The sequence below is a fragment of the Protomyctophum bolini genome (genome assembly GCF_963924005.1).
Source record: "Protomyctophum bolini genome assembly, chromosome: 9".
NCBI lineage: Eukaryota > Metazoa > Chordata > Actinopteri > Myctophiformes > Myctophidae > Protomyctophum > Protomyctophum bolini.
In genome coordinates this window covers 34784703-34800438 of record NC_137870.1, presented here as the reverse complement: position 1 = coordinate 34800438, position 15736 = coordinate 34784703, and the positions used below count along the sequence as shown (strand labels likewise).

Here is a 15736-nt window from a genome sequence, read left to right as displayed (position 1 = left end):
ACTGTAATAAAGCATCAAAGGTAGCAGATCTTTAAGCTCGAGGTTTTGACCGCGTCGATCTGCAACTTTCGCAGTTTTTGGAAAAAAGTACAAGCGTTTTGGACATAATGAGGTTTCCACAGAGACGATAGAGAACCATGGAGCACGTTGCAGCCACGACACACTACAGAAACATCACAGTATAAAAGAACCATGGAGCACGTTGCAGCCACGACACACTACAGAAACATCACAGTATAAAAGAACCATGGAGCACGTTGCAGCCACGACACACTACAGAAACATCACAGTATAAAAGGTTTCCACAGAGACGACAGAGAACCATGGAGCACGTTGCAGCCACGACACACTACAGAAACATCACAGTATAAAAGATGACGACAGAGAACCATGGAGCACGTTGCAGCCACGACACACTACAGAAACATCACAGTATAAAAGATGACGACAGAGAACCATGGAGCACGTTGCAGCCACGACACACTACAGAAACATCACAGATAGAGAACCATGGAGCACGTTGCAGCCACGACACACTACAGAAACATCACAGATAGAGAACCATGGAGCACGTTGCAGCCACGACACACTACAGAAACATCACAGATAGAGAACCATGGAGCACGTTGCAGCCACGACACACTACAGAAACATCACAGATAGAGAACCATGGAGCACGTTGCAGCCACGACACACTACAGAAACATCACAGTATAAAAGCAATGGACTCATGTCCGGGTGTCCATGGAAATACTGTAGATTGTGTAGAACCTTAGCTCAGGTTGAGGCACATTGCTTTTTAACTACAGGTGTTGTATAATACGGCGATTTGTCTATTTATATGAGGAACGGTGTCTCCTCACCAGCTGGGATCTGGCCAAAATAGGAAGCAAAAGCAGAATTACCTAGATAAAGTGCCCCTCGGGGCACAGGTCTCCACCAGGCCAGGTCAGGTTGTGGCCTCCTGGTGGCGCTATAATAGGCCAATGTGAAAAGGGTGCCATTTGTTCTTACGCCTTTGACGGTAATTGGATGATTTGAGGCATTTTGTTCCAAAAAAATTGTTTTGCAAAGGCGCTATATGACATAACAGACCAATGTGAAAAGGGTGGGATATATTCCTCAGCCTAGTAGGAAAGTGTGTGAAAGATTTCACTAAAAATGCACGGTGCGTTCATGATTTGAGGCTTTTTGTTAAAAATCCAATCCCGCAAATGTGTAAAGCCAATGTTAACCAATTAGGATGGAATATGAAATATCGGACCGATCCCCGTCTTGAGCACATGACTATATAGAGATTTGGACAAAATCTGGAGGAGTAATATCCAAAAATGTGTTTTTACAAAAGTCGGATAGACCTCATGCCTCCTTCCATGCATGAGGAGTCCAAGCTGCTTCTTTTCACCTGACGGGGGGGAATTTCCCTGACCGGACGTAGCGCGTGGAAGGAACACGCTGGCCAGGGGGAGGTAGTTTAGAGACCAGCTTTAAGGTCATTTCTGACTACGGTAATAAAGTCAAACAAAACAGCCCTCATTGTTGAGTCACTGCAAAAACACATCAGTAAATGAAATCACAAGTCTGATCATCTACATGTTTTATTACTAAACCCAACACAACATAACCACTGAACCTAAACATGTCCAAACGGATCACTGTGTTTAATGGTTCACCCGTTTTCTTCATTAAAAACAAACGTAACTTTAGTCCTGTTGTCCCTGTTTCTTATTATTCTTCCAAAAACAAACTAAAACATTATGAATAGTTTCATGACAATGAAAGGCCATTGTCATTGTCTGTGATAAAGTATTAAAAAAATACATTGCTGGCTCATTTCTGGGTTTAAGGACTCTAAACTTTAAAGCCTCAGTTACGTATACTTAGTTGCACACCTGGTGTTGCTTGTGAGCTTGTAGAACTACTATTCACTGAGCATGACACTGGCTTAACACTAAGGCCTGACTCACACCTTCACAACAGATCGTTGTATGCTTGTTGTATGAGACTTGTTCACTGATGCAAGCTCTCAATTCATTTCCAATGGGAGTCACATGGTTTGACAACATTTTTGTTGTACGGCTTTCGGCTGCGTTTCGACTGCCCCCCTCCCCCTCATACAACAAAAATGTTGTGTCAAACCATGTGACTCCCATTGGAAGTGCATTGCGAGCTTGCATCAGTCAATAAGTCTCATGCATCAGCTATACATCAATCTGTTGTGAAGGTGTGAGTCAGGCCTAAGGTTGGTAAAAAAATAAAAAATAAAGGACATGATGAGGTGAGGATACTTGGGGAGCGGACCTTCACCCCCTGGGGGTCACACTGGGATGCCCGTGAGCCTCTCCTGCCTCAGGGCCACCAGTCTGTGGAGCCACAGCTCCTCTGCCTTCTCCTTGTCCATGAACAACTGCAGGATGGGGGAGAAGAGAAGAGAGAAAAAAAATATTTTCACGATTTTTAAAAAATAGCACACCTACAAGCTCGTAGCGCGCCACTCGCGCTATGAGGAGGATCCAGGAAGGAGGATCCAGGAAGACACACAGAACCTTCACTAAAACACCCGGGACATTAAGGCACCACACGTCCCAGACTCTGCTCCAAAACTATGGAATTAACTAACCCATTGGAATCAGAACTGCAGTCCCAATCTTCCGCCGTAGTTTGGAAACTCACCTATTCAGACTCTTATAGGCCTATGCAAAGGCCTATATAACTTTTTATGTAGACATTGTACAGATATTCTACTGTTAGTCTGATGTTAGATCCTTATCTGGCTTATGATGATGTATTACCATGTGTCGTTCTTGCTTACCGTCTGTACTGTATGTCACTTTGGATTAAAAGTGCTGCTATAAAATGCCTAAATTGTAAATTGTGATACAGGCCTTTTTAAGTCAAATCGTTGCTATTGGGCAGAAACCTCTCATGTCCTAATTTGAACTTCTTTGTGTTTTTTCATAATCACACTACAGCGTCACACAAGAGCAAAGTAGCAGATCCACAAGCTCTACGCAAAGCGACACGTCTTGAGCTTGTAGATCTGCTACTTTTGCTATTTTGGAATTTGAATCCTGAAAGGTGCTTTCCACCCGACAGAGACTTACATCTAAAGACCCGCCTGTTGTCACTCCGGAACACTGAGTGGCAGGTACAGTAAATGTCTTTTTACACACCAGGGCATGTGACCAAAACAAGGTTACACAACTCACCAATCTATACAAGCTCACAACATGCCACAACGTGACATGTATTAACCCATTTAGACCCAAGGACGATTCAACAAATGTCTTCTAAATCCTGACGGTTTTCTGAAAAACCTATCTTTTTTTTCAGTGGTTCTCTACCTTTTCATGTCAAGGACCCCCATAATTATATGCATTTGACCGCCGACCCCCATCTGAAAATTATGTTGTTCTAACAGAGACCTCCCAGAGATTTGAGTTAAAAAACGTTGGCTCTGAAAGAATATACATTCAACGATTTGCAATGCATTTTCACAAATTTTCAAAAATAGCAGATCTACAAGCTCATAGCGCGGCACCGAGTGCCGCGCTATGAGCTTGTAGATCTGCTTGTAGATCTTGTAGATCTTTTCAATAGCTAAAGTACATATATGCTTAAAACACCAACAAGGGTTCCCGCCCAAAAAGCTTGTACAAAACTGTATAGAGCCCTGGTGGCCCACAGTCAACAAAGTACAGTAAATATGGGTTATGGTTACAAAAACACAGTCACACAAAACACAGGCAACAAAAAAAACGGCAGCAAATCAGGCAGAACAGTGAACAAGCTCAACTAAAAGCAAGTAGTGAAGAGGTGGGTTTAAAGAGGTGCTTAAAAGATGTCTACAGAGGGTGCCTGTCCAAGCTGTAGCGGAAGAAGGTTCTAGAACAAGTGTCTGGCAGTGGTTCCCAAAATCAGGGGTCCTTGAGGGAGTTCTAAGGGGTACCCAGTTAAATGGTAGTTTGGAACCAAATGGACCCTTATGGGTCTGTAACTCTGAGAGTGTACAAATGGAACCAATGGACACTAACAGGTCCATTTGGTTCCATTTGTACACTCTCAGAGTTAAATTAACAGTGATTTTACAATTAAATGGGGGGTCCGTAGACAGTTTGCATGTCAAACTGGGGGTACTTGAAATTAAACGGGTTGAGAATCACTGCTAGAGCCGTAATGGGGATCCGTGGGCTAAGTAGTGTCAATTTGGGGGTCCTTGACATGAAAAGGTTTGGGAACCACTGCCCTAAGGGGTCCTCGGAGTTACTACAGGGGGCACGGCCAAAGCTCCCTGTGCCCGCCCCCCTCATGCACCCCCTCTGGGCCACTACACCTCCAGTAATGTCCCCTCAGTCTCCCCAGGCCAGATGAAGGGGGTTGAAGCATAGCGTCCTTTATTTATTCACCGTTGGTGTGATATTTGCATCGATATTGGAAAAGAGATATGCAGAGGTCGCAGAGGAGATACAATACGCCAGGAAGGATGGAATGAAGAGGCTCTTATATGCAGAACTATGGAGATTGATTTTGATTTAAGGCAGACATTGACCGTCGCAAAAAGAAGTATGCGCTGGAATTCAATCCACATTTGAACTGGACCTCATTTTGATATCGTGGCTAACCATATAGCGATTGGCTGTGATCAAAATCTAACCAGATTAGATTGCTGATTTCAGAATGTTGATGGTCTGTCATGAACTCGGGAAATCATCACAAAATCACACACTTGACCTCCTTGCGTTAGTTCTGCATTGTGATTTCATTGTTTTTTTTTTTATTAATATTATTTGTAATCTATCCGACAAAGATTTATGAATTTATTTATGATTCTGCCCTGTGCTCTGGGCAGAACTAACTTAACACTACGTGAGTGTTATTGTACTTCTCTCCATGATATCATGTTACATAAAGCATACATCAGCACCTGAGAATATTGTCTCGACTCCTGTTGCCTCATCGATTATTGATTGATCCAGAATTCCACGACACTGTGAACGGCTTCCGCTACACTAATGGCTAGTCATATACTACAGTCTAGTCACGTTTTGTTCTCTAATTAATGGAATTTCTTATATTTTGCTATTATTTATTCATGGGAAAAACAACAATTTAAATTCATGACAAATGTTTTGAAACAACCCTTTTGGTGTTTTAAACATTGTTATAATTTAGCTATTGAAAAATATGAGATCAACAAGCTCATAGCGCGCCGCCGAGTGGCGTGCTACGAGCTTGTATAGGTCTGCTATTTTTTTTAAATCGTGAAAATATTTATTTCAGAAAACTGGAGGATCTAGAAGATTTTTGTATTCATTTTGAGGTCAGGCCTAAATGGGTTAATGTCTCTGGTCTGTCTCTATGGGACATTTCATGTGTGAGGGCAGAGTTACACCTCCCAGCAGTGAGCTGGCATGGCGGCAGAAAGTGGCCCCGTGACCACCAGACGACCTCTGACCTCCACACGGACGTTGGAGTCACACCGCCATGATGTCATACATACTATAGCGTGGAAGTGGGCTGTGGAATGTCGAGTCCCGATAACGTCGCCTCAGAGGAGGGGAGGGGAGGGGAGAGGAGAGGAGAGGAGGGGAGAGGAGAGGAGAGGAGAGGAGAGGAGAGGAGAGGAGAGGAGAGGACACAGATGGAAGAACGTGGAAGAACCCAGCATACATGGCTCACTGTACTGCTCCACATAGAACCATAGCTCTACAGGCCCAAAGCCATTCTATTTTAGTCGCTCTTGGGTGAATAGACGACGTATAGCAGCTCCAAACGCGTCCCCGTCGTTATACGTGTCGTGAGCTCGTACATCGGCTATTTCCGGCGTGCGACATTGCCGCGCGGCCGACTGTAAACCAGGCGCTAACGCTATTACTGGACTATAACGTTATGGCGGCCTTGCTATTGCATTATGGGTGGTTGGTTGTGATGGCAGGCAGAGAGAGAGCAAAGCAGATGGAGGCCTCCCTGTCTGACAAATGAAAGCATCTGGTTATTAGGAGCTGGAGGAGTCGTAAGACATCCAAAGTACAGCGGACGGAGCGACGAATGACAAGACACCAAACATTTACATATTCTTGTGTGTGTGACTGTGTGTGTGTGTGTGCGCACGTTCACGCGGGGGCGATTCCTTCGACACGCCGTCCGTGTAATGATGTGTGTCTGATAGTGTCTATAGAACATGCGGATCCGGGCCGTGTCTGTCGATCCTTCAACCGCCATAAACCGTCCGGGGTCGTTATCGCTGGCGGGCGGCGGCGGCGGCGTGTTATCTGTGTGTTAGATTCAACACTCACGCAAAACCCTCTCTCTCTGTCTGTCTGTGTCGGCACCCGCCTCTGGTAGTGTGGTGCTAATGAGGCTCTGTGTGTGTGTGTGTGTGTGTGTGTGTGTGCGTGTTCATGCACGGACATATGTGTGTGTGTGTGTGTGTGTGTGTGTGTGTGTGTGTGTGTGTGTGTGTGTGCCTGTTGGGGGGCTGGGGGAGATGACAGTATATGGGATGGGGTAATGGGACTCATCTGTCCTGATTGGGACCGAGGCAGGGGGCCGGGGCCCGCCTGGGGCATATTACTGCCATACATCAGCCTGTCGAAGGTTGTGGTTGTGTGTGTGTGTGTGTGTGTGTGTGTGTGTGTGTGTGTGTGTGTGCGTGCGTGTGTGTGTGGAGGGGGCGGTTGATCTGCATACGTCAGGCCCTAACCGAGTTTTCCCTCCGGAGATAGATGAGCGGGAAGCCCCAGGGAGCGATATTAGAGTTTAGTTTTAGTTTCCGCTGTTGCTTCCTTCAGTGAAGGGCGGCCTGTTCTCCAGGGCTGGAGATGCATTGTTGTACCATACTATGGGGCTCTGTCATACTGCGGGCAGTGCTACACTCTAATTAACGCTCGTAATTATATACCGGTATCTTCTATTAATGGTTCATACATTATGCTCGGTCAGTGCAAGTGCAGATGGCCAAGGTCATACTTTTAAGTGTTGTATTTTAGATTATTTCCATGTAATTCTATAATTATCGTATTAGGAATATCTCTACCTATCAGTGTTTCATGTCTGGCACAAAACATTTTCAGATGGGGGTCCGTGACCAAATATATATCAATTTGGGGGTGGCGGGGGGACATAATAGTTTGAGAACCACTGCATCAAAGTGCAGGGGTCTTCAAAGTGTTTTCAGCCCAAGGACCCCTTAGCTGAGAGAGAGATGAAGCAGGGACCCCTTAGCTGAGAGAGAGATGAAGCAGGGACCCCTTAGCTGAGAGAGAGATGAAGCAGGGACCCCTTAGCTGAGAGAGAGATGAAGCAGGGACCCCTTAGCTGAGAGAGAGATGAAGCAGGGACCCCTTAGCTGAGAGAGAGATGAAGCAGGGACCCCTTAGCTGAGAGAGAGATGAAGCAGGGACCCCTTAGCTGAGAGAGAGATGAAGCAGGGACCCCTTAGCTGAGAGAGAGATGAAGCAGGGACCCCTTAGCTGAGAGAGAGATGAAGCAGGGACCCCTTAGCTGAGAGAGAGATGAAGCAGGGACCCCTTAGCTGAGAGAGAGATGAAGCAGGGACCCCTTAGCTGAGAGAGAGATGAAGCAGGGACCCCTTAGCTGAGAGAGAGATGAAGCAGGGACCCCTTAGCTGAGAGAGAGATGAAGCAGGGACCCCTTAGCTGAGAGAGAGATGAAGCAGGGACCCCTTAGCTGAGAGAGAGATGAAGCAGGGACCCCTTAGCTGAGAGAGAGATGAAGCAGGGACCCCTTAGCTGAGAGAGAGATGAAGCAGGGACCCCTTAGCTGAGAGAGAGATGAAGCAGGGACCCCTTAGCTGAGAGAGAGATGAAGCAGGGACCCCTTAGCTGAGAGAGAGATGAAGCAGGGACCCCTTAGCTGAGAGAGAGTTGAATCAGGGACCCCTTAGCTGAGAGAGAGATGAAGCAGGGACCCCTTAGCTGAGAGAGAGATGAAGCAGGGACCCCTTAGCTGAGAGAGAGATGAAGCAGGGACCCCTTAGCTGAGAGAGAGTTGAATCAGGGACCCCTTAGCTGAGAGAGAGATGAAGCAGGGACCCCTTAGCTGAGAGAGAGTTGAAGCAGGGACCCCTTAGCTGAGAGAGAGATGAAGCAGGGACCCCTTAGCTGAGAGAGAGATGAAGCAGGGACCCCTTAGCTGAGAGAGAGATGAAGCAGGGACCCCTTAGCTGAGAGAGAGATGAAGCAGGGACTCCTTAGCTGAGAGAGAGATGAAGCAGGGACTCCTTAGCTGAGAGAGTTGAAGCAGGGACTCCTTAGCTGAGAGAGAGATGAAGCAGGGACCCCTTAGCTGAGAGAGAGATGAAGCAGGGACTCCTTAGCTGAGAGAGTTGAAGCAGGGACCCCTTAGCTGAGAGAGAGATGAAGCAGGGACCCCTTAGCTGAGAGAGTTGAAGCAGGGACTCCTTAGCTGAGAGAGAGATGAAGCAGGGACCCCTTAGCTGAGAGAGAGATGAAGCAGGGACTCCTTAGCTGAGAGAGAGATGAAGCAGGGACCCCTTAGCTGAGAGAGAGATGAAGCAGGGACTCCTTAGCTGAGAGAGAGATGAAGCAGGGACCCCTTAGCTGAGAGAGAGATGAAGCAGGGACTCCTTAGCTGAGAGAGAGATGAAGCAGGGACTCCTTAGCTGAGAGAGAGATGAAGCAGGGACCCCTTAGCTGAGAGAGAGTTGAATCAGGGACTCCTTAGCTGAGAGAGAGTTGAATCAGGGACTCCTTAGCTGAGAGAGAGTTGAATCAGGGACTCCTTAGCTGAGAGAGAGTTGAATCAGGGACTCCTTAGCTGAGAGAGAGTTGAATCAGGGACTCCTTAGCTGAGAGAGAGTTGAATCAGGGACTCCTTAGCTGAGAGAGAGTTGAAGCAGGGACCCCTTAGCCGAGAGAGAGTTGAATCAGGGACCCCTTAGCTGAGTATACTTTCTACTTTGGTACTTTAAGTACATCGTCCTCAGGTCTAAATGGGTGAAGTAAAACATGCGAGTACTTGACGAGGCCTTACGCTGGGGTGGGCCAGGGTGTCACTGTCGTTGTAGCGTATGGACGTAGGGAGAGAGGCCACCACCTCTGGCTCCGTCGTCTCTGGCTCCTGCTTCACGTCCACCGGCTCCACCTACACACACACGCACACGCACACACACACACACACGCACACGCACACGCGCACGCGCACACACACACACACACACACACACACACACACACAATGAAATGAGACGCAAGGGTTATAGTAGTCAAATTCCTCTTTTCATGGAATACTTCTAATTTTGCTGTCATGTCAAGGCATTTTAATTGGTTCTCCAACTGACCGGTTGGACTAACCCTAAGAACTTTAAAACATTTCTGATACCTCTAAAATGGAAAATAAAATAAATCAACTAATAATAAGATCATTACTACGTCAAAAGTAACCAACAAACATTGGCCAAATTGTGAAATATTAGGCCTACCTAAGAAAGAGGAAAACATGATTACAAAAAAAGTTAAATGTATACAGTATTTATCTGTAGAACAGAGTGAAACCAGATGATGTTGACCCTGATGAAGGCCCCAGGTCCAACGCTTGGCTCTTTTTTTTTAAATTGTTTTTTAATGATCCTATTTGAACTGGGGACCCACCCACCCCTTAAAAGCACTTGCAATTGTAGGAGTAGGCATTTCATTTTACAGGACAAGAGTTGGTTAAGAGTTCTATACCTTTGAATAAGTAAAGATCACAGGGGAAGGAGGTAAGGAGGTGGACATTGACCCATTTTGGTGTTTTAAACATTATGTTAGAATTTAGCTATTTTTGAAAAATCGTGAAAATAATGATTTCAGAAAACTGGAGGATTTAGAAGGTCAGGCCTGAATGGATTAAAGAGGGTCCAAGGCTTCTACCAGACATGGCAACCCTTCATTGACTATTTTAATAGGTGCACGCTAACCCCTCCTACACAATAGCACAATAGAAAATTGGAAAGAAAGAAAAGGAACTGAGTGTTTTTTCTTTATTTTATTTTTTATTATTTAAAAAAGAATGTCTAACTTACTTAATTCACAACATGTTGGAAGTTTGAGAGCAAGAATGTCTGTCCTGTTGTCTGTTTTGTTTGTCTGTTCACACTTGTCATTGTTTAACCGTTTTTTGTTTTTTCATGTTTATCACACTTATGTTTTTTTGTTATACTGTATGTGGAACATTTACATTGCCTGTTATTTTTTTCATTTTTATTTAACTGAATTACTTATCATTATCTAATCTGAAATTGTCGAACAAAAATGCCTAATAAAAACAGTATTAAAAAAAAAAAGAGGGTCCAAGGCAGCTCTGTGCAGTTGAGGTAGAGACATACGTTATTGCATTACATTAAGGTCATTAGGGTCATGGCATGAAAGGTTGGGCAACCCTTGATGTAGGAGCACAAGACAATGATATATAGGAGTGTGATGAATTATGAATGCAATGCGACATTCTGCCAGCAGATGGCAGTCAATGCATGTTTATCTGTGACAACAAGAGCTCCAAAGTATGCTATGGCTGAGGGAAGGAGGACCCCTCTTGTCCATGTTAATACTGGGAGGAGAAATCACAGCCAGGAAATTCATAATAATAATAATAACTGTGCCAGTTTTGTATGTGCTTTTTTGGGTGGAGGCACTGGTACAACCTCCCAAACCCTAACCATATTTATAACACCATGTTTTGGGTGTTTGACCCCCCCAGCCCTCCATCCCCTGGGGGACCCCCCTAGCGTTCAGTGGGAGTTGCGCCACTGGACTGAGTACTGACTGAGTACTGACTGACTGAGTACTGACTGACTGACTACTGACTGAGTACTGACTGACTGAGTGAGTACTGACTGAGTACTGACTGACTGACTGACTGACTGACTGCTGACTGAGTACTGACTGACTGAGTACTGACTGACTGACTACTGACTGAGTACTGACTGACTGAGTGAGTACTGACTGAATGAGTGACTGAGTACTGACTGACTGAGTACTGACTGACTGACTACTGACTGAGTACTGACTGACTGAGTGAGTACTGACTGAATGAGTGACTGAGTACTGACTGACTGACTGAGTACTGACTGACTGACTGAGTACTGACTGAATGAGTGACTGAGTACTGACTGACTGACTGAGTACTGACTGACTGACTGAGTACTGACTGACTGACTTGGTACTGACTGACTGACTGACTGACTGTAAAGGCAGACCTCTACAGACGTCTTCTAAATCAATGGTTCTTCTCAAACCTTTTCGTGCCAGGGACCCCAAATAGATTTTTGTTTGGCCGCTTTATTTGCTGTAGCCTCGCTAAATCTAAAATGACAAGAGATGCTTTACCCACTTTTAATGGGCTAACTTCTACAAGTTTCCTTTATTAGGCAATACATTATGCAATGTGAAGTTCTTAATGCTGCGAAGGCGTTTTTGATCGAGCATCATGTCAATATCTATTTTAAAACACCCAAACATTTTGGCTTTGGGACAAATTCTATCAGGCTGGCCGGCTGAACAACTGCAGTTTAAAACCATTTATAGCCAAGCAGTCTCAATGGGATAATCTTGTGATGAAAAAACACCTACCCAGTAACTGAGATAATTGGTATCAACCAAGGTGTTGTGTCTTGTCTTAATTTAATGCTAAATGTAATTAAAATACAATAAAATGTAATTTTATACAATTATATATAATTCTTTCAGACAGCCAACGTATAGATTCCATGTCGCTCTTGCATCCCTGTATGGATTGGTGCTCATTAACATCTGCACCGAAATAATAAGCAGTCGGAAATCTTAAGTATCGAATCGAGAGAAGCGAATATAATGTACATAATTTATTATTCAACCGTCCCGAGAGGGTTTCTGCTAAGTGAATTATGACAAGCAGCCTTTATTCAAATAACATGGAACCCATTAAGACCTGAGAAAAAATTACATTCGAAGAATTGCACAAATCAAAAAAAAATAGCAGATCTACAAGCTCTACTATTTTTGAATAGCCAACCCAACAATCTAAACAGACTGTTGCTTTCCCCCGATTACAAAAAAAAAGGTTGACATTTTTAATTTCTGCTGTGTCTATAAATCCTGGTTAAAAACAAACTGCTGATTTCAACCTCAAGAAGACCAAATGTTTATCATGCCACGACTCACTGCCAAGAGGGGGATATTAAAACAAACGACCATGCAGAGTACATATTATTGTGAACATGAACTGCTAAGTAACCGACGTAGTTAGTGGTCATCTCAATTAGAGGCCGACCCGTATATCCGCTTGGCCGCTGGTGTCGGCCATTATTTGTGAGCTTGCAGATCGGGTTTTATGGGTCAAAACATTGGTTCTAGGACTCTCCAAAATTGCGATCAACACCCCACAAATCTGTCAATGTTCGCGGGCTCTAATATGAACTCTTGGTGATCCTATAGTGACTGACGTCTCTATGAATGCATCAGGCTTTGGCCTCCTTGAATGAATGCATATATTAGTATGTATTTATTTATTCAATTATTATTTAGACAGTGTCTGTCGTGTGTTCACCTGAACATGTACTTCGATTTCTCACCACCATATGGATTCAAGATTTTAACTTGATCTGGCCCACACACATTTACGGGAACAATGGCAAATAATCACACAGATGAGAGACAACTCAGAATTTACTGCAAGTATGTTGATGATGAAACCGTTGTATGTGTAAACATGTTTACCATATTTTGATTACATTGACAGAATCACAGATGTTTGCCAACACATGTATATCTCGATTCCCTGTGATATGTGGGGGCTAAAAAGTATAGTGTAAAATGTTAAACTTGCCATGAAGTTAACTTCATACTGTGTGCATTTTTATACTGTCTGAAAACCGTATACAGATTTTCTTCTGGCATGAATGAAAGATATGTGGAATGTTTGCGTAGTCTTGTATTCTTTACTGCAGTCCAAATGTATGATGATTAATAGCTCATATATCCCCAACCAAAGGAATGAAGTACTTAAGTTACAGTCTGTCAAAAGATGTTTGCTAATTGAGAGGGGATTACCCAGCATGAGATTAATGTAAAAAGAAAAAGTCAGGATTATTTCAAATTATGTCCAGCAAAAAGAAGCAATTAAGTAAGAAGTAATTATATTTTGATGCATCTTGGGAGATCACTAATTGCTGCTTTCAGAATCCAGAAGACACGCAAGAGATTTTTGAACATTGATCATTAGCAACATGGAGAATGCTGAACAGTGTTGAAAAGTTCAGCAAAAAGAGAATACATTTACACAGCCTCCAAGGCCAAGAACAGACAATAATAACCATATTAGGATCCTACGTAGATGATATCTACAGTGTCTCATATCAATGTATTTATACTGCATGTGAGGAAAGGAGGCACTGGAGCAACTCGGACAGTTTAACCCATTTTGGGGCGGGAACCCTTTTTGGTGTTAGCATTATGCTATGCTTTAGCTATTGAAAAATAGCAGATCTACAAGCTCAGATCTACGGTCTGCTATTTTTTTTAATCGAAGAACGACCAACATAGAAACATAGCCTTTTCAGAAAACTGTCAGGATGTAGAAGACATAATCTCATCTCAGGTAAAAATGGGTTAAGCCCTTATTTTATAGTACAGATACATTGATATAGCGGTATCAGTGATCACCCAGCTCTAAGAAGCAATATACATTACATGAGCGTTTTATTACCTGTAGTAAGTGTCTGACAAGAGTCTGACGCTACAATATCTCACTGTACACACGGTAGATGTGTGAGCATGTCACACAAAGCATGAACACACACACACACACACACACACACACACACACACACACACACACACACACACACACACACACACACACACACACACACACACACACACACACACACACACACACACACACACACACACACACACACACACTAGGGATGTCAATTATCAATTGATTGCAAATTGATAGATTAACCGGGTTAGTTGATAAGTGGCGTTTTATTTTTATTTTTATCTGATAATCTTAATTTCCCTCAATGTCTAACATAAAAATCGATATTTTGCTGATATACAAAAAGAACAAAAAAAGGCATATTTATATTCCTTAATCAAATCAAATTAATTTGACCATTTGAGATACAGGGCATCTTTGTATGAGGAATAAAACGAAAAGTGCACTGTCTTGTCTTCTGTCACATCACATGCAAAAGCAGAGATGTTTCTGTGGCTACTAGTGTTGCACGGGTGTTTGCTTGATTGCCAGAGAGAGAGAGAGAGAGATAGAGAGAGAGAGAGGTGACGGTCCCTCAGATGAACATATAAAACTTAAGACCCAACACTTGTACACATATGTGACATGACATACAGTAGTCTGTTTCGGAGCGGTTCACTTCACTCAGCACTCAGCATGCAGTGTACAGTAGCTCTCCACTCCAAATGAATGCAATGAATCTCTGCATGCTCTCCTTTTAGTTTTGTTTGTGTCTATACTTCGACTCAGTTGTGCGACGGCGGTACCGCACACCCAAAATAGCCGCTCTACAAGCTCACAACGCGTTGCCTGCGACGCGTTGTGAGCTTGTAGATCCGGTTGCTTCTGGGGATCTCTGGAACGAAACCTTTTGAGGTGGAAGTCTGCGGCCAAATACATTTTGGTGGGCCTTAACATGAAAAGGTCCACTGAACATGTGTTTTTCAGAAAACGGTTAGGATTTAGACTCAATTTAGGTCTCAATGGCTTAAAATGTAAAAATAAAAACAATGAGGAAGGATCAAAAAGCCCGCTTTCAGAACAACTGAACTATACACTGTCCCCTATGTGGCCCCTTGCTGTCCCCTGTCAGAACAACTGAACTATACACTGTCCCCTATGTGGCCCCTTGCTGTCCCCTGTCAGAACAACTGAACTATACACTGTCCCCTATGTGGCCCCTTGCTGTCCCCTGTCAGAACAACTGAACTATACACTGTCCCCTATGTGGCCCCTTGCTGTCCCCTGTCAGAACAACTGAACTATACACTGTCCCCTATGTGGCCCCTTGCTGTCCCCTGTCAGAACAACTGAACTATACACTGTCCCCTATGTGGCCCCTTGCTGTCCCCTGTCAGAACAACTGAACTATACACTGTCCCCTATGTGGCCCCTTGCTGTCCCCTGTCAGAACAACTGAACTATACACTGTCCCCTATGTGGCCCCTTGCTGTCCCCTGTCAGAACAACTGAACTATACACTGTCCCCTATGTGGCCCCTTGCTGTCCCCTGTCAGAACAACTGAACTATACACTGTCCCCTATGTGGCCCCTTGCTGTCCCCTGTCAGAACAACTGAACTATACACTGTCCCCTATGTGGCCCCTTGCTGTCCCCTGTCAGAACAACTGAACTATACACTGTCCCCTATGTGGCCCCTTGCTGTCCCCTGTCAGAACAACTGAACTATACACTGTCCCCTATGTGGCCCCTTGCTGTCCCCTGTCCCCCGACTACTATACCTCTTATGTCCCTGTGTGTCCATTTGCTTTTTATTTTAACCTTTTACAGTAGCCTTTATGTCTGACGTTACCACATGCTGTTTACATATCTGACTAATGATGTTTTCAATCAATCAGCCTTAATGCTCCGTGGTCTTGGCTGTGTTCAGCGTACACAGCATACATCAGGCTTGCTCTTAACCCATGTGTCATGGTGCCGTTCGGCTCAACAACAGAATAGCAACGATGAATCTAACACAGTACAGCTGCTGCTT

The 15736-nt window shown here is 44.2% G+C and overlaps 1 protein-coding gene across 1 annotated transcript in view; it reads right to left on the bottom strand.

Moving 5' to 3' along the window:
- Positions 1-1582: 1582 nt before the first annotated feature.
- rsrc1 (arginine/serine-rich coiled-coil 1) overlaps positions 1583-15736 on the bottom strand; it is a 185360-nt gene continuing 171206 nt past the window's right edge. The window contains exons 9-10 of the mRNA XM_080772203.1: positions 9016-9126; positions 1583-2407 (exon numbers count right to left, since the gene is read on the bottom strand). Of these exons, the coding sequence (XP_080628329.1) occupies positions 2318-2407; positions 9016-9126 (201 nt within the window). The 3' untranslated portion in view covers positions 1583-2317. The remainder of the gene's footprint in view (positions 2408-9015; positions 9127-15736) is intronic.